Source organism: Salminus brasiliensis, chromosome 9 (assembly GCF_030463535.1).
Source record: "Salminus brasiliensis chromosome 9, fSalBra1.hap2, whole genome shotgun sequence".
Lineage (NCBI taxonomy): Eukaryota > Metazoa > Chordata > Actinopteri > Characiformes > Bryconidae > Salminus > Salminus brasiliensis.
The window spans coordinates 20,533,815-20,553,091 of record NC_132886.1 but is presented as its reverse complement, the minus strand read 5'-3'; the positions used below and the strand labels follow the sequence as shown (position 1 = coordinate 20,553,091).

The following is a 19,277-nucleotide window of genomic DNA, read 5'->3' as shown; positions in this document are numbered from 1 at the left end:
TGTTCACACATTTCCAGGCTGAGAGCGGCACTGTTTCCCAGCAGCTAAAGGTCAAGTCAGCAGGAGTGGATGAAAGTTCAGCTTGTTAAATAGCCATATGGCAGACCATCTCACTGTATACCCATCCACTTTTTTCCTTTGTTTTCACAGAGGCTTGTCATTGCCTGTGTAGTTTTACGTCACACTGGATATATTTCCAGCCAAGAATGTTTCTGAACTTCCCAGAGCATGTATTAACATGCTGTTCTCAGAAATGTGAACACACTTCTACTGCTGCCTTCTTGTATGACTGCCATGTGACCAGTGGAGGAGTGTGGCCGAGAATACCTATTGTCATTCATATTGGGGAAACCTGAGGAGACAATCCTCCAGTCTTCAATAATATACAGTACAGTACAGCCAGAGAAAATGAGATGTAACGCTATTTATTTGTGCGTTATATATTTAGCGTAACTATTTTCAAATACCTCCTCAAGAAAGACATACAGGGGCTGGAGTTCAGAGAGGTCAGTCCTTCTAACTGTAAATGTATTGAAAACAACATATTCTGACTACAGACTGGAGTCAGAATATGGACTACCTGGACTACCATAAACTACAGTACTGTATGGTTTATATTTTGTCGCAGCCATGCAAAAATCTTGTCTGCATTTTTGTTTTTTCACTTTGACACAAGGCAGTTGATTTCTTTCCTTACAATTATAAGAATAGATTCAAGGATTCAAGGAGATTTTGTCATTCGCATTACATGTGGTACATGGGGTGGAACAAAATTGAGATCTCATGGTGCCAGTTACACCCAAAGAGCAATTATTGAATAAATAAAATAATAATAAAAAAATCGAGAATATAAGAAGGGTGGACATAAATAGGAAAAGTGGGAAAGCAGAGAAAAAAAAGTAGCAGCAATCTAATCACAGTAATATCACATAGTCTATCTTTGCCAGACTTCTTCTACAGCCATTTCCAGGTCTAAACTACAATCTACCAAAACCCTTAATGTAGTTAATCTTTGATTCATGAGGCATTTCTGAGGCCTCACTGGGTGGGATTTAGGCCTGTGGCTTTGTTTACAGCTGTGAAGTGTGTAGTAGGTTTGTTAGCCACATTACCCAGAAATGAGCTACTAAAGATGATGAATGAATTACTAGTAAAAATAAAATTCTCTCTTGTGATGTTCCATTTTTTTTATTCATCCTACATCAAGTTCGAAAGAGGGCTTCAGCATAGACTACATTTGAAATGAAGGCCATTTACATATATCATTCTGAAGTCACAGCACCAGAAGCTGCTAAAGAGAGGATTGGAATAACATAACTAAAGAGTTATGGTTGTATATGATTTTATAAACATATAAACAAACATATTAGACCTTTACTGTACTTGTACCCACCCGCCCCAAATACCAGTGGATGTTATACACTGATACAGTAGAGGAAATCTCTTTTGCCCAGGCGCTTTTGTTTGCATGCTTTTCTTAATCTAGTTACAATTCCACTTTCTTTATCTGTATTATGTTTCTCGGTTTTGCAAGGTCTCTATGGTGTGAGTCAGAGACTTTGGTTATACCCTCCAGGCTTAACTGACTCATCATCCACTAAACAAGTGTGTGCGAATGATACATGAAGTGCTTTAAAAATGCCTGTGGATAGTACAGACTGGTCCAACACTGGCACATTGAAACTGTGGGCAGATGATTTTGACATAACTTGTTTGTACCATTTCTAGTTGATACTTTGTTTATTTAACAGTTTTTGTAGTCATTGTTGAACAAGGGATAAGTGCACTTGTTATATCTAGAAATGGGTACAGGACTTGGTATGGCCTCTAACTGTTTGATGGAAGCTGATATGACCAAAATGTATAATTTGAAATACTATCTTGTCAGAATATTTATAACCATTTTCCAGCAACAAGTAAGCTGACCCAGCTGAGACTTGTCCGGCACTAGACATAGCTTTGTAGTGATGCCTGCATTTGGAGTAGAATTTCTTGTGACGTCTTTTGTGAGTGACATGCGTCCAGTTTTAGCATTTGCCCTCTACATATATCCTGAGCGATGTTGGTTAGTTATGTTGTCATCACTCTTGAAGAACAAGATATTTCCTGCTGGATTTATTATAAGTAAAAAGAACACAGCACACAGTGTGTTGGCACACAATATACTGTATTCACACACACGTGTTATTGATTTTCTAAATGCTAATAAGTTAACATCCTCTTAGAACACACCTCTCCACATTATAAAGCACATTTACTGTAAAAATTGCTTAATTTAACATATTGCAAACAGAAAAAAAACAAATGTGTGTGCATAAGTAATAGCACAGTGTGTGTGTGTGTGTGTGTGTGTGTGTGTGTGTGTGTGTGTGTGTGTGTGTGTGTGTGTGTGTGTGTGTGTGTGTGTGTGTGTATTCTATTTACACTGTACTAAATCTGCTTACTAGAGACTTTCACATCAGTGTCCTGCGTTTGTGTGTGTTTCGTAGTTCTGACTCACTCTGATCATAACTGAGCAAACCCACAAAACAGGTGTGTGACCCTCAGCTGTGCTTCCGATGATCTCACCATGCCAGATCAGGCCCGATCAACTGACTGTTGATTTATGGGTTTAGCAGTACCACCCATAGCCCTTCCTTCTCTGCTCGTCTGTCTTAAGCACCTACACAGAGGAGTGCTGTCAGCAGCTCTGCCATGGGCTTGTCTTTATACATAAAATACTGTACGTCTGCCCTTAATTAATGCTTCTGTATCAATCAGATCAGTGTGAGTTTAATATTCTGTACAAGGGGCAGTGGTCAGTTACTTGGCCCCATGTGACTGTAGAGAGTGTTTGTGGTGGAGAGTGCTTCATTGGGAATCAGTTGATTTTACATGTGGGTAGCTGTCATTTGTACTGCTGACAAATTCCTGCTTCCTTTTTTTTTATTATTATTATCAGATCTTTTTTTGCCTCCTCAGAGAACATCAGCCAGGCCCTCGCTGTTGCTTTTTAGGACTAGTAGTTAATGCTGATTCTGCCTGGGAATGGTCTCAGAGCATGTCTTTGTTTTGAATAGAACAAGTTGTGAAAATGTGGGGGTGTAAAACTGGAGACCCCATGTTTGTTTGTTTTTGTTTTTTGACATATTTAAACATTTGATCTTCAGTTAAAGAGTAGATGGATGTAATATAACGGAACTAATAAAGAAAAATGTAATAGAAATGCATTTGTCTTGTGAGGAAAAAGTTAGGACACCTCCACATTTATTACTACTCAGAATGCCCAAAATTAGAATCTGGAACAGCATGTCAGCTGCAGATGATTAGAGCATTGTTAGAGGGGATTTTGGAGTAAGACATTTAAGTTGGTTTTCTTTCTGCTTGTTGAAGTGAGTGGGGTCACCATGTTCAGATCCAAATAGCTCTCTGATGCCTTCAGAAAGAAGGTAGCAGATGCATAGAAGTCTGGAAGGGGTTTTAAAAGATCTCAAAAAGAAATATTAGTAATACACTGTCTGCTAAACTAATTCACAAACATTTAAAACCGCTGCCAACATGGCTGGATCAGACAGTCCTAGCAAGTTCAGCCCAAGAGCAGACATTTATTTAGTATACTTATGTTCCCTCTGTCTCTCTCTTGTTAAAATAAAGAAATGTCAGTGTGTTTAAATATGTTACAAAAAGGTTTTTCATGGGCTGTAAGTGCAGCATTTTCACAGTAAAACACTAATCGTAACATTTGTGAAATGTCCACCTTCCCACTTTCTTTATTTTGCTTTGTATTGATATTGTTGTCAAGTCATGGCCATCAAATAGAGATCCCCCATGAGCTTAGCAGCTTAAACATGTTGGGCATGAGGGAGCTGAAAAAAACCAGAAAATGGGGTCTGAAGTCCAATCCTCTCATAATTGCGTGCTGGCCGAAGGGATTTGGTTGCTAATGCTCCAGGAAAAAAAAAAAATAACGGAAGAAGAGGGGGGAAAAAAGCAATGTGTGCTGACGCATCGCATCTCTCTCACTCTAACACGCACACAAACTCTAAGCCAGTGCACTTTTAGCTCTGTGAGTTTGCAGTCCGTATCTCAAGGGGGAAAACGGACACCAGAAGTCACCACCTAGCAGGAAAGATGTTGTGAATTTGACAGTGGAGGACGTTTTGTGCTTTACTGTGAAAAGTCATTAGCATTAGCATTCAACTTGTAAATTTCTCCTAAAATGTTGAATTCCTGCAAAAACCTCCAATATAAAATAAAATCTACAATATGGCAGTTTGCCAAATTTACAGAATATGGAAAAAGCCTTTGTAACTTTCAGTGGAAGTCAAAATAAAAAAATTTAAAAAAAGATTTGGAGCATTTCTGTTAATCCGTTCATCATCCGTTCGATTAAGTTCATACCTGAAGTCAGTGGATTTGACATGAGCGTAAAGATGAACATCAGCATATTAGTCATTTTTACTGCTCTGACAGATCCCTGCTGTTTTTGTTTTTGTTTTTTTTTCTTCTCTCAAATCAGTCAAATATTGTTGTATGTGTTTCCCAATCCTAGAATGCCACCAATCTGCACATTTTAGGAAGGGTTTTCTTGCCTAATTAAATGATTCTTTCACATAGTGTAACCAAGTGTTAAAGCAAGAAACTAGAAGTTAGAATATAGTGAGTAAGAGTGCTATATTATTACATATATTATTAAGAGTGCATATATTATTTGTGCTCTATGCCTGTAAAAAGGTAAAGGTGCACGTATTTGTCACTGTACAGTGTACAGCGAAATGTGTCCTCCGCATTTAACCCATCTGGTAGTGAACACACTCACACACACACACACACACATGTGTTAGGGGCAGTGAGTACACACACACACCCAGAGCGGTGGGCAGCCAACTCCAGCGCCCGGGGAGCAGAGAGGGTAAAGGGCCTTGCTCAAGGGAACCAACCAGACCACATGTACTAATGTAGTTGTATCCGAATTTGTTCATCTCAAAAGCATGTTGGCCGTTTCCTTAGCGCCCTCTAGTGTCTCCTTTTAGATATCACAGCAAAACTTTTAAAGGTGTGTGTGTGTGTGTGTGTGTGTGTGTGTGTGTGTGTGTGTGAGAGATATATTTGCTTTTACAAGCAAACTTTACTGTTTTCAATAAATCAATCAAACAAGGCAATTGAAATCTAAACATAACGAATATAACAAGTGTTAATCCTTAAAAGGTCTGTTGGAACAGTGTGTCATTCTGTTTAGCATTATTTAAAGGGTAAGCTGATCCAGAGCATTCTTACTCTTAAAAGGTTTGATGAATGGACACTGATGTAAGGTTCTTCACTACAGTGCAACATTGCCACAGTGCCACAATTACAGCTGACATTTATTCTTTTCAGCCTGCCATGGTCACTACTTTGCTGCATGCTTGGCATGCTTTCTTGTTTTCAACAAGCTTTTCTTGTTGCGTTTGCTGCTGAAAGTCCTGGTTGCCCAGCTGTAGGGAGCAGACTGAGAAGCTAGTTTAAACCGGATGGTCCGAGCAGGGCCTCTTGGTTTGGAGCAGTGTGGAGGAGACAGGTTCCTGATCTCCTGCGGAGTTCTGACTGCCCGATGCCCCACTGAGACACTTCCTCACTGCAGCAAGACAATACCCCTCTGAGCCTGGTTATATAAGCCTAGACTGGAGAATTACAGCCGCATGCCCTTACAAGCGAAAGGCTGACCAAAACATGCCTGCAGTGTAGATGCACTGTATGAAGCAATCCTCTCATATTTCTCTTTTTCTTATGAAAACCAGAAGTTACAGAGTTTGTGTGTTTCACAGATTTTTTTTGGTTGAGTAATGCTTTTTGGGGGGAAAAAAAGTGACAATGTAACAATGCTAATGTGTGTTTTTCATTTGAGAAGTCTTCGAGGAATTTGTTAAATACTTAAAGTACTAAAATTGCATTCATGTGCATTGTTTGTGTTTTAGGTAATCTTCAAAACAAAGCTGACGATCTTCAGTTGAGTCCAGACATTCAAAGGTGAGTTCAAGCCATGAAAGGTTTAAAGCTGAGTGTGTTGTGTTTAAAACCTATTGCAGATACATTTTGAAAGTTGTGGCATTTTAATTTTTGTGTACAAGTGGTTTTATTAGTATCTTTGTCCGGTTTTAACACAATATTTATCTTGATTGTGTTTCTCTTGCCAAAGACGAGCTTTTCAGTACATGCCTGCTAATTTGGAGAGAATGGAGAAGTCCACAGATGAGCTAGATGACGGCCCCATGTCTCCTTTCCTAAACAAAACCAGCAGCTCAGAGTGGAACAGCTCTGATGATCTCGCTGGTCCTTTATCTGAGCAGGAGGATGCTTTCACTCGAACTGATAGTGCAGCTCCTTTTGTTCTTCAGCCACCCTTCCAGGGTCACCACCAGTTCTCAGCACCTCCATTGCCCCACAAAACCCACATTCTAAGATTGGAGAACATGAGAGACTCTTCTCAGTCCAGGCCCCGATCCCCACCTCGTAAAGAAGCACTTTTATCCAGAAGGAGTCCTGAGAAGTGGCTGGAGAACTTTACTGAACCAAACATGCTCTCATCATCAGACTCCAGCTCTAAATCAGGCTTTTCTGACCAGGAAAGGAATGATTTGTCTACCAGCGAGAGTGAGGAAAAGTGCCCTAAAATTCCTAAGCCTCTGACCAGGTCCCCCACCACAGGAGAGTTTGTAATCCCCACCACTTACTTTTCTGTTGATAACTGCATGACGGACACATACAGGGCCAAGTACCATAAGAAAAAGCCTGCTCTTTATATGGTGACTGATTCTAACCCAGGAGACCACACATCATCTGGTGAGAGTGATCATGGGGAAAGGGCATCCCCAGCTCCTTCAGACATACAGATTCCAGACCTCTCCAGAAACAAGCAAGAAACAGGTAATACCACAGCTTCAATATCCACACTTAGAATAAAAATAAATGTACCAAGTAGGGGTTGTATGTAGTAGTGCCATAATGCCATATAACAGTAGTCTTCACCTCTGGTCCTGGAGTGTTGATGTGCAGCAGAGTTTGGTGATGCTCCTCCTAAAATACACCTAATAAACCTGGCAGACAAGTTAAATCAGTTGTGTCTGAGAAAGCAACCCTCCAGGACCTGGATGTGAAAAAACACTGATTCTTTTGGTGGAGATGTTTAAAGCAGCAATTATGAATGCATAAATCAAGTTTATTTTTTGTAATGTGTAATGTAATGTTCAATTAAACAATCAAAGGTTTTCCCACAACTGTATATGTAAGCCAAGAAACATTCAGAAAGCTTTGTGTTTGATCCAAGAATGTTCTGTTTTTCAGCCCAAAGCGCCAGTAAACCCATGGTAAAGTGGAATCCTGTTTCTTTGAAAGGACTGGATGAGCATGGCTTCCTATAACACCAAGCATTATTTTCAGTAGGTATGATAGTATTGATAGTATAAATGTTACAAACTCTACCTGACCCAGAAGAGCCTTGTATAACTGCAACAAATGGCTGAAATCAGAGGTCATGTGAATGTCCCCTTTTTGAAAAAATCAAGTCATGTTTTTTTTTTTTTTTATTTAAACCCGACACACATAAATCTGCATCAGTGTATGCTGAATATACATTGCTTCTTGTAACAGGTGGAATTTGGAGATGTATCTGATGCCAAAGAGATTGATTTGTCCCTCAAGTAAAGTCCCAAGTGTCTACTACCTGTGGATTGCGTCGCATCCACTCAAGAAGCAGTTCTGTGGCATTTTGAGACTTTTTTTTACTATTGCACATTTATGAGCCAAAGGAGAATCAAAAGTAAACTTGGGTTCACTCTATTAATATTTGTCAATCTATGTCTATATGCTTTTGAATAATGTAAGCTATTGCGCGCCTCAGAATGCAGTGAACTGAAACTAGAGCCAGAGTATGGATGATCTGCTGCGTTTGCACCACTGTGCTCATGAATGCTTTTATTGCATTCGGGTTATTGTATGTTGGGGGTTTGTTATTCTTTTGCTACAAGTGGAAGATTTCTCTGGGATGGTCAGGCTTTACTTCCATGCTTCCTGATGTTTATTGATGGCCTTCAGAAAAGACTAAGCCAGTAGTGCTTGGCGGTCTTCATTCCTGAGTTAATGTCATAGTTTCAGACTTACTTTTTTTGTTATTTGTAATGGCTGGCTTACATTTGCACCTTTTAAACTGAGATATTAAGCCTAGATTATTAAGCCTAGAACACCAAGCCAGTGTTGGACATGAATCAATCTGCCTTACTTTAAATAGTAAAGCATTAAATACTGTTAAATATCTGAATGGTACAGAGCATTGCAGACTTCAGAAGCACACCCAGATCTACCACAGAAACAGCCAACATTTACTAGAACAGCTTCTACACTGCAGTAAGAGTGGCTGAATGTCTTGTTAAACTGAAAAATGTACACATTAAACTGACTAAGTTTCATGAGCGGCCCAAACGTGAGATTGTCTCCACTCCTCGGAGTGTCTAAACTTAAATCCATGTTTGACAATGTTGTCTTAAAGTGGTATAAAACATAGCTTGTATTTGTTAAAAATGGGTATTTCCTCCAAAAGGTCTGGGTACATTGTATTGGTTTATTTGAATGTGATGTATATTTTTGTTGAGATACGATGTACATTTTTCTTATTTTATTTTGAAGTATGATCACATTTTGTACATTGCTAGACAAACACTTCTTAACAGTGCCTTATTTTGTATGTGAGCGAAACTGAAAATAGCTGATTTTATTTGTAATTAATAATTATAAATTCATTTCTATATTATTTCATTTCTATTGATTAACAGCTGTTTAATAAAAAAAAAATCACATTGTTCATGTTACCATGTACTGATTCTGTTTACCAACAGACTGTATTAAGTAATAGGCTACTAATGATAAGCAGACTGGATAAGGCATAAAGATTAGCCAGTTGTCTTATTTTCCTTCATTTTGTTTGATTGTATTTTTTGTTCAGGGAATGCATATCGATAGGTGCAAAAGTAACTGACTGGCTAACTTTCAGCTGTAGTCTGAGTCTTCATTTTCTAACCCAGAAAGAAGCTGACGATTTACACACAGACAAACTAGAAGTATTCATGTTGGCCAAAGTGATTTCAGCAGCACAACTACACATTTGTACTGAAAATGTTCTTAATGATTTAATTCCCATTGAAAAGAAATGTAACATTACAGCATCAGTAATTCAAGCCCATACGACTCCTCTAAATCTTACACCGATCAGCCATAACATTAATACCACCTCTTTGTTTTACAATAGTCTGCCCTCTTCAGCCAGCATTAGTCTTACATGGGGAAGTGGGTTGAATGTAGTCCAAATGCACCATGTCAGTCATTTTTACAGACCACATGCTTCAGCATCAGTATAATTTCTGGAGCCTTTTACCTTCTGTAAAACCAGCCATAAAAACTTTAGATTTTCTTAATCTCGAGTCTATGACTTTACATCTTCAAGGTGGACCAACTATTGTGGGGTGTCTAATACAGTGGTCAGTAAGGGGACACAGTATTTACAAACTCCAGCAGCACTGCAGTGTCTCATCTACTCAAACAAGCGCAACACACACTAACACACCAATGTGTGACTGCAGTGCTGAGAATGACCCTCCACCCAAATAGTACCTGCTCTGTGGTGGTTCAGTGGGGTCCTGACCATTTGAAGAACAGGGGAAAAGGAGGCTAACTAAGTATGCAGAGAAACAGATGGTCTACAGTCTGGAATTACAGAACTACACAGTGCTCCTATCTGATCAGTGGAGCTGAGTAAATGAACAATGAGTGTAGAAACAAGGTAGTTTATGTTATGGCTGGTCAGTATATAGTAACATACATGTAGTAGACATACATAAGTAAAATAAATAGGCAAAAAAAGGATATAGCGACAGTTTACATTTACAGTATAAAACAGCTCACATTCAGGTACTGCTTTTGATTACACACAAGTTAGGCATATAATGTGCATAGCTTTAGTTGTGGTTGTGAGCTGAAACATCACTGTTTCTTATGGTGTGTATATGTGTGTGGTAGTGGTAAGCAGTCCTCAGCCCAACACAATTTGGCATCTGATGAAGGTTAATAATCTATAATATATTTCACACACTCAAGCTGCACACTCAACCTGTTTTGAGAACAAAAATTTGGCTGAAAGTGACGTGAGTGCAAATGGTACAACTTATGCCATAGTCAGGGTTAACTGTAACACACTGAGCAATTTAATACAATTATGTTATTTGAACCACATGGTCTGTCCAATTTTAATACGCTATATGGACAAAAGTATTGGGACATCTGCCCATTCATTGTTTCTTCCAAAATCAAGGGTATTAAAAGTTATTAAAAACAACAGCATTTGTGAGGTCAGGATGTTGGCTGATCACCACCCCAACTTAAAAGCACTGGATGGAGCACAATCATTCCAGAGAGCACAGCTCCACTCTTCCACAGCTCAATACTGGGGGGGCTTTACCTCTCTAGCCCACACCTGGCATTAGGCATGGTGCAAATAGGTTCATGTTTATCTGCTCCAGAGAGTTGGTAATTCTCTACAGGGACTAGACAAGCTGTATGTGTGCATTTGCACATCCCTTTTGGATCTCTATAGGGGTGTTTAAGTATTGATGGAGATTATGGACTGTTTATTCGGGGAGGCTTAGTTGTAATATATTACAGCTAACCCCGCTGTCTGGAGTTGGGCTAGCTGGTGAGTTGTTTAAATGCTTTAAAATTATATGTTGTTACAGGCACTACAATGATTTTTTTAATATACAGCAGTGAATTCTTTGACTTATAGACAAAACTTGGTGACTGAAACATTTGCAATGGAAAAAGAATACCAAAAAGTAAATGTTCTTGAGGGTAAGTCTCTGGTGGATTACGGTCCATGACACTGTTATGAGAGCTATGAAAAGATGACCAAAAGCATGATCTGAACTTCAAACTACATAAAAAGTCCCTGCGCTCTCTCATGGATGTGTATGAGCTCCTGATGTCTGCAACCACTTTCAGATATCTCTGAAGTTAAAAAAAGCCATATAGAGCTGGAGCACTATGAGAACTTAGGCCAACTTAATGTGTTATGTTTGAGGTCCAGCATCTATGACTGTAACATACATGATTCACTGTGTACTGGCTGCCCTGTCATTCATCATGTAGTCTCTCAGACGGAAAGTAAGGAAGGGTGTAGGTGATTTGGAGCTGATGTTTTTACATAGCAAACATAGCGCTGCCCTCTTCCTGTCTTGCAGTCTCGTATTTGCCATTTTGTCTTCTTCCAGACCAAAACACATTTCTTGTTTCCCTTCTTCCGGGTTCGAGGAGGACTCCGTCTCCAGTTGGTGTAAGAGACAGGCTCCCCACCCACCCATTCCCAGCGGCCTTTACTTTCCCGGTCATTCAAACCTGCAGAGAGGGTTGTTTTTGAACCACATTTAGCATTAGCACGTTCAAAACTGAAAGGTTTTCATAAACAGTAAGATATGAAATAACGGGGAAGGAAGGAAAGTACCAATCCAGAAGGGCTTCCTCTCACTAAAGTCCCACAGCCAGTCCATGTCTGCCTTTGATAGAACACTGACCAGGTTTGCTTGGAAGCTGTGTAAAAAAAAAAAGAAAGATTAGTAAAATCTGGTTGGAATTTCCACTGTGGTTTTACATAGTCCAACCTGTGCTCGGTCTTACCTCTCTCGGCACGTCCTGGCAGCCTCGCTCCATGTGGCTTTAATCTCTGGGCACAGATAGCAGTGGTGGCTATGGTATGTCCATCCCTGTGGGCACTTCTGAGCATTCACTGCCTGGATAAGTACAGAAAAGAAACTAATGATATTGATATCATCAGTTGATTAACAATAGGTATTCCTGCTAGGAACATGAGACGCTGTGTTGTCTACCTCATCAGTGGCAGCCCAGGCTCTCCAGGAGATTCCATTGCAATGGAGGAGCTGACCTATGCTCTCATTATAATGAAGGAAACCTCTCAGCTCTGGAGTGCAGGGTTTAGAGACAGGTCTAGAAATAATCTGAGGAGAAAACCATAAACTGATTATCATTAATTAGGCTTATCATTGACTTTATGATAAACTGGTCTGCTCACTTCACATTACATATTTATTTATATGTAATGATACTATGTGGACAAAAGTATAGGGACACTTGACCATTCATTGTTTCTTCTTAAATCAAGGGTATTAAAACATTTTTTCCTATTATTGAAAATAATAATTAAAAACATTTTTGTTCATGCTTTTGTTGGATTAACTGCCTCTAGTGTCCAGGGAGGGCTTTCTACTATGATTTTGGGGCATTGCTGTGAGGATTTACTTGCTTTCAGTGACAAGAGCGTTATTGAGGTCAGGATGTTGTATGATCACACCAACTCATCCCCAACTCCCAGCCTCATCCCAAAAGTACTAGGTAAAGCACCATCATTCCAGAGAACTCAGTTCCACTGCTCCACAGCTCAAAGCGGCAGGGCTTTATACCACTCTAACCCACGCCTGGCATTTGGCATGGTGTTAATAGCATCATGTTTATCTGCTCCAGAGAGTCTTATTCTACTGGCAATACCTAGCTACAGGGTCTATATGTGTGCATTTGCACATCTGTGTCAGCAATGGGTGCAATTTAAAGTGGCAGAACTTAAAGGGGTGTCCACAAACATTTGTGCAAATATAGTGTATAATTAATTACACAGCACATATTTCATATCAGATCTAATTTACATTCAGCATCAGCAGCTTGATGGCACCAAAGCCTGGATTCCTGGACGTGGATTAAGCTTAGTCTTGGACTAAACTGCAGAGTCAAAGGTGAGTCATGGAAACTGTTTTAGTCTATGTGTAGCAGAATTGTTTAAATAAAATCTAAGAATATGAAACAGATTAGTTATTGTAGGAAGGTCACTGTAGTGATGGTCAACATTTGTTTCTTACCTGAGCTGTAGAGCCTCGTCGCATGTTTGTAGGCAGTGCTGTAAGCTGCTGTGTGATTTTGGCTGGAAGTGAACGCTGCTGTCCTCTACTGGTTACTTGAACTTCTGCTTTCCTTCCAGTGTTAACAGGCACAGTGTCATCCTCCACTGCCAGTGACATGATTCCATGATACTACAATAAGAGGAGGTTCAACTGTAAGACATTCGTCATTTAATTCCGTTATTTGATTTGTATATGACTTTTATGAGTATAATTTCCGGAGGAACAGAGCACTGCTCTCCCGGTTACAGGCATGTCTGTAATGTCAGGTTCTGTGAAACTATGGGATGATGATCCAGCTTACAGTGTAAACAACCTCGGATCCACTTCGAATGGCTGAAGAAGGCCGAACCTATGGGTGAAAATCAGCTATTACACAAACTATGGATAACCATGAGCAAGATTTATATGATTTAGTCTTTAAGAAGTAAACTTTGCATTTTCTATAAAAAAAAAAACTCACATTCTTCCCATTGCCGTTGGTTCTTAGTCTTTTCTTAGAAATGGAAGGAACAATCTGAGGTAAATTATCACCTCTGGCACTGACGTCTCCCAGAGGGATAGGTAAAGTCTCCAGCTGGATGGAGCCATGTCTGGGATAGGGCCCTAATGGTACCTCCTTACCCTGAAGACTTGTCCCCCTCCGGGGCGGTTTCTCACCACACTGCCCTGTGGAGTCAGGTAGGAACTGTGAGAGAACTGCTTTGTAAGATCATTTCCATGAACACATTTGGAAATATAACAAAACCCCATATCTCCAAAATAGCAACTTTACAGTTATAGGTAAAGAGTCCATGTCATGGAAAAAAAGCATTTCCCCTTACTTTTAAATTACTTAATATCAGACATAAATATGAGTGTGATGTCTGATATTGTACACTACAGTCCATATATTCAAACCAAGCTACAAAACAGCCAAAAATAAAATGTTGGCCCCATATATGAAAGCCCACAAGGGTCAATGGTGGGACCAGGAGTGTTTAACATGTGAGATTAGGATGGGCTGTAATGATGGTGGCCCATTTGATAAGCTAAAATGGGTCCCAGTGAAAATGCGTGTGCAAAGCCACCCAGAACTCATGTCCACTTGGAACCCACATAGCCCATGTTCCACCCATGTGCTCCCCACATGAGCATGTTGACTGGGAAAGAGAACAGTGCATTTACATAAGTCTGCCAATTCAGACTGTAACAGTTCAGCAGTTTACGCATATTCACACTGAAACACGAGTTTCGGCCCAGACTGGACAATAACAAGAATAGCTTGTTTAACTCCAGAAGATAAAGAGAGTTCATTAAAAATAGTTAATTTATTTAATTACTTCATTAATTCATTATTATTAAATATGAATTACTTTTGGTACATAAAATCTGCTGACCATTTTTGGTGTCCAGTATTGTAATGATGGCTTTGGTGTTTCCTCCTAATATAGCACCAATAGGAGAATCCAGGGTCACCTCAAACACTTCCTCAGCCTCCTCCAGAGAATCCTGCAACAGCTCCACCCTCCACTGCTGAGTAGCCATACCTGGAGACAGAGACACAGGTGATCAGTATTTGGTCTGCTATATAGCTTCAGGAACTTTTAGCCTTGGAGGTGTTTGGAAGTGTCATTAGTTTAGAATGAAAGATGTTAATATTGCAACTAACACTGGAAATGTCTGTCACCTAAAAAGGCTGTCACCTATATCATCATCATAAATGCATAATCATACTTTATTTCCCTTAAAAAATATGAAAAAGCTATGTAAATATTATTTAAAATAAACATGAGAATAGAATAAATGGTGATAAACTATTATTTGTTAGCACCATTACCCTAGCATTCAACTTTCCAAACTAAAGAAGCAATTTTGGGGTCACTGATCAATCATCAATCAATCATTATTCCTTTAACAGGACAACAATACTGAAGTTGCAGGTCAAATTCACAGCAATGGAGAATTATGGAAACAGAACAGGAAAAGATCTCTACAGTACCCGGATCAAACTGAATCAAAGCTGAGGGAGCAGGCATGAAGTCCTTTCCAACAGATGCTGTTATTTCTTTTACCTGAGGGGTGAAGAGACGTTTAAATACACACACATCACATTTACACTCCTTATTCATTCAGCATACTTCACTGACACTGCAATGTTCCCTGCAAACCACTAGGTAGCAGTGCACACCTGAAAGTAAATCTTTTCAACCTTCCAGTCCATTTTAAACCCCACAGAACAGCCAATTCACAATCTCCTTCAGCTACCCATAGCTTACAGTACTGAAAATAGAGGCCCAATTGGTTTTACCTTAACAGTTACGTATGATGAGTCCTGCTTGTTGCCCATCCTCTGAATGGTGAGCGAGAACGGTCCTTGGCTTTCACACACACGCTGCTCTGTCTTAGTCAGCTCTACTCTGGCCCAGCTGAACTCCAACCTGTAGAAATAGATCTCTCTTTATTCTTCTGATTAGCTTTAAAGCAATATTCTAAATATAGAAATATAAATATTCAATAATAAATAAAACAACAAACCAAATTTACTTCATTTTTACTTTGATCAAAGATTGAGCTGCAAAGACATTTAGATGTGGTCAGTTAATCTAACATTGACTTTATAGGCTCCAGTGGATTTTCAGTCTTCTATTAACTGGTGGTTTATTGGCTAGATTTTTAGGCTTGCACTGAATTGATTTTCTAATAAAGTACAGGTCAAAAACTCTTGTCATCTATTATTCCTCAGTGTGCGCTCTTCACTGCCCCTCAAGATTTGTGTACTTAGTTTGTATTCCTGTGCCCTGCTCACTTTGTTAGATTTATTTGATGCTTGACACGTTTATTACCACTTTGTCTCATTGCAAGGAATGCAACTAGCCCTTTAAAGCCTCAACCATGAAATGACTGCCAGAACATTCTTTAAAACTGGAGTGTTTATTTGACCTTCTGACTAATTATTTAAAGGAAAAGTAACTTTGCATAACTTACTTTTTTATTAATCAAATTTTATGCATCCAGAATTTATTGCTCACAGTAAACAAGCTAAAAATATAGAACCTAAAATGCTTTAACCCTATGTACTCAATACTCAATAAATAATTCACTTTCAATTCACTTTCAAACTGGTTGCTATAGGGCACGGATAATCCACCAAGGACCACATGTATCTGATTTTATTTGATTATTTATGTAGTTGCTTATATTGATTGATTATATTATATTTCATTGCTGTTCTTTATACATTATTTATTAATAATTTATGGCTAACATTAATTCATTTCATTTCATGAGGTCTCAAAAACTCAAATGTCTATCAAATATGATACACTCTGCATTAACAGGCTAGAGACACACTCGTTGGAGGGGCGTGTTGGGCACAGGCATTTAGATTTTGCATTTGTATATCCTGTCTATCCTTCTTTTGCTCTACGTGCTCAGGTGTATCCCATGAATCACTGACCAATTGGGGAAGAGTCGGCTCTTTAAATGTTAAGATGGCTGAAAGAGAGGATTGCTACTATGCACTGTCTTTTAGTCTAGGATTACTTTTCTGTGTTAAAGCAAGCAGTTCATTAAAATGTGCAGGGCAGGGTGCCTCCAGGACCAGGGTTGAGACACACTGGTTTAATAGTCAAACTACATAAGCAGGTCTACTGCATATGAAAATGTGGTTTGGGGAAAGTGATTTAGGTATGTCCTCTTGCACCTACTTTACTCTTGGGCCTACTGTGAAACTTAACAGCAAACCTTAGACATCAGACATGTTTTGATTGACGGATTATGTGAGGATAACTGCTCTTTCATGATCCTCATTTAAAAATGAATAAATGCATGTTTGCCTGTTTCACTTCTCCAGCTTTAAGTGAGCATATGGTGCATTAATCAGCTTTTGCACGAGTCTCTAAACAGCATTTACTTGTGAGATGGTCCAGTGTTGCCCAGCGGGTCAGAGACTGCAAACTCCAGACTGTCAGTCAGAGCCTCCAAAGCAGAGTTTATTATATAGAGAATATTCCTCCTGCTTAGATCCCTCTGAGTGAACCGCTGACTCACAAACTCTCCTGCACACAAAGTGAATGATTCATGATTCATTAAACACACCATACACATTTTATCACACACTTGTACACAGCATGGAGTCTCATCATGGAGGTGGAACTGATCATTTCTTTCTCATAGCACTAAAATGTTGATGTGTTTCGTTTATACGAGTCACTAAATGTTATTACCTAGTTAAAGTATGTTAAAAAAAAGTAAAGTTATTCAGAGTGTTTTGTCATGATATATGCCTTTATAAAAGAAACCTACCAAGTCAGATCTGTTCACTGTGGTGGAAACCAGACAACTGAAGAACTGAAAGCCTCTAAAAGCTAAGATATCAAATCATGACTATCCTTAATATGCCCATGTATAATAATTATAACCCATGCTTGAGACACTGTTGCAATCATTTTTAATGCTTGCAGGGGAAAAGTACATGTAGGGTGTTGTAAAGAAATAGGAATTTGGATATACCACTTTTATCAGCATTACATTTAACAATTCAGAACATCTTGAATGGCTCCTTTTTACATTTCAGAGGTTAAAAGTAATTTTAAAAAATAATAAATGAATCTTTTACCATTGGTGGCATTCTCCAAGTAACCAAAGTAGGGAACTCTAAGTATGTGGAAGATGAGGTCCTCATCTGCAGAGTTTGCGTCCTGAGCCCTTAACTCTCTTGATGAGATGTAGATTCCATAACGGCCATCTTTCAGAAGCTCCACCTTCCACAGAGTCTCTAACACCGTTACTCTGGGGGCAGAGCTATCTAATGCTTCAATCTGAACACACACACATACAGCATAAATGGTTAACCACAGTGTGGTACATACAATATGGAACTCCACAATAAAAAAAGAAATTAAGCACCTGTATGGTAAAGAAGGCTGGTTCCGTCTGCACCTTCCCGTCCACCAGAAAGCCTCTATCAGTGCTGTCAGCAGCAGTGAATATAAAGCGGTCAATCTGAGAAGCTCCACCAGAATGCCTGTATGCAACATCCAGATGCTGAACGTTCTGCTGAGTAAAGTTACTTCCAGCTGTTTTTGGGACTCCTTTTACAATCAGTCGACCGTACTGCGGTGGCTGGACCAGCCTGAAAATCAGGGAATGTGGAGGGGTGTCTGGGTCTGTTAGCTGAAGGTTATCAGGGGTTATGGTGATGGTGGACCCCTGAGGAATCCGTAGACCAGTTTTCTGCTCTAGTGTAGGCAGAACCCTGTCTGTCATCTCCACCAAAATCTCCAGAGTACCGTTGCGAGTGGATTTTCCGTTGCTGATGACAAACCTAGAAACAGTTTAGAAATGACAAGATGTTGGAAAGAGTTCAAGGAGGTTAAGCGAGATGTATGCAATGTTCCAAAAAGAAAAACAATATGCAGTATTTGCAGACTTAGGCCCCCTGAGAAAATAGTTTAGACCTGTAAGTGTGTGTTTTTGTTTGCAAATACAGACAAATATAACAGTACAAATATATAAGTGAGCATACAGTGAAAGGTATTAATTTCTTGTTGCATTGTTATTAATACTGATGATTTGGTTCCTCTTCAGTCAATTCCATCACTAGTGTGTATGTGTGTGTGTTCACTGCACGGATGGGTTACAGGCGGAGGCCAAATTCCATCTGTGTCCAACACAAATGGTGAATATGGGAATATTGTCTTGTCTTGAAGGACAGATTGACTAAAACAGATGTTGGATAGTACTGGGTTGCTATGGGGAGAGGTTTTGAAATTATTAAGCCAAAATACCACAATGCATAAAATCACAATACAATGCCATATCCTACATTTCAGTTTCTGACATTTGTGTGAATGAATGTACCAATAATGTGTCATAAAGAGTTTTTACATTAACAGTTCCAATCCCTTAAAAACATGCTGCTTTTTGATACTAGCTACATTTCCAATAGTTTCTAAAAACAGAAAGTTTGGGACATCAAAGAAACACCGTTCCCTTCTCTAAAGAGAGAAATCCGTTTGTTCCTGCAAAATGTAGTGTAACGTAGAGTAACATAGCTTTTCATAGCAGTTGTGTATTTGTTCTGCTGTGATCTCAGGTAGTGAAGAAAGTATTTCTGTTATTTTACTGTTATTTTTATTTTTGTAACACTGAAGAAGTGAGAAAAGATTGCCGGTTTATAATGTTTATCATTTCAGCTAAGAGAGACTGGTTGTGTTTTAGCCTGGGTTTGCTGTCATACTTCAATAAGACAAGGCCAGGATCCTGAGAATTGTGGGACAACAGAAACAGGACTGAAATGCCTGATTGGACTGATTTTAAAATAAAAACGTA

General features: G+C 39.2%; 2 protein-coding genes across 6 annotated transcripts in view; one reads left to right on the top strand and one right to left on the bottom strand.

The window, feature by feature from the left end:
* The window catches only part of usp53a (ubiquitin specific peptidase 53a), a 41,007-nt gene extending 32,293 nt beyond the window's left edge, over positions 1 to 8,714 (top strand). For 3 of the 5 annotated variants that reach the window (XM_072687793.1, XM_072687792.1, XM_072687796.1), the window contains 3 exons: positions 5,934 to 5,985; positions 6,155 to 6,882; positions 7,300 to 8,714. In XM_072687793.1, the coding sequence (XP_072543894.1) occupies positions 5,934 to 5,985; positions 6,155 to 6,882; positions 7,300 to 7,376 (857 nt within the window). In that variant the 3' untranslated portion in view covers positions 7,377 to 8,714. The remainder of the gene's footprint in view (positions 1 to 5,933; positions 5,986 to 6,154; positions 6,883 to 7,299) is intronic. The other 2 variants (XM_072687795.1, XM_072687794.1) reach the window with 2 other exon arrangements.
* Positions 8,715 to 8,827: 113 nt separating this feature from the next.
* frem1a (Fras1 related extracellular matrix 1a) overlaps positions 8,828 to 19,277 on the bottom strand; it is a 37,541-nt gene continuing 27,091 nt past the window's right edge. The window contains exons 25-37 of the mRNA XM_072687786.1: positions 17,853 to 18,270; positions 17,563 to 17,764; positions 16,858 to 17,002; positions 15,253 to 15,382; positions 14,944 to 15,016; positions 14,342 to 14,491; positions 13,426 to 13,631; positions 13,267 to 13,314; positions 12,924 to 13,094; positions 11,883 to 12,011; positions 11,674 to 11,786; positions 11,501 to 11,586; positions 8,828 to 11,394 (exon numbers count right to left, since the gene is read on the bottom strand). Of these exons, the coding sequence (XP_072543887.1) occupies positions 11,153 to 11,394; positions 11,501 to 11,586; positions 11,674 to 11,786; positions 11,883 to 12,011; positions 12,924 to 13,094; positions 13,267 to 13,314; positions 13,426 to 13,631; positions 14,342 to 14,491; positions 14,944 to 15,016; positions 15,253 to 15,382; positions 16,858 to 17,002; positions 17,563 to 17,764; positions 17,853 to 18,270 (2,113 nt within the window). The 3' untranslated portion in view covers positions 8,828 to 11,152. The remainder of the gene's footprint in view (positions 11,395 to 11,500; positions 11,587 to 11,673; positions 11,787 to 11,882; positions 12,012 to 12,923; positions 13,095 to 13,266; positions 13,315 to 13,425; positions 13,632 to 14,341; positions 14,492 to 14,943; positions 15,017 to 15,252; positions 15,383 to 16,857; positions 17,003 to 17,562; positions 17,765 to 17,852; positions 18,271 to 19,277) is intronic.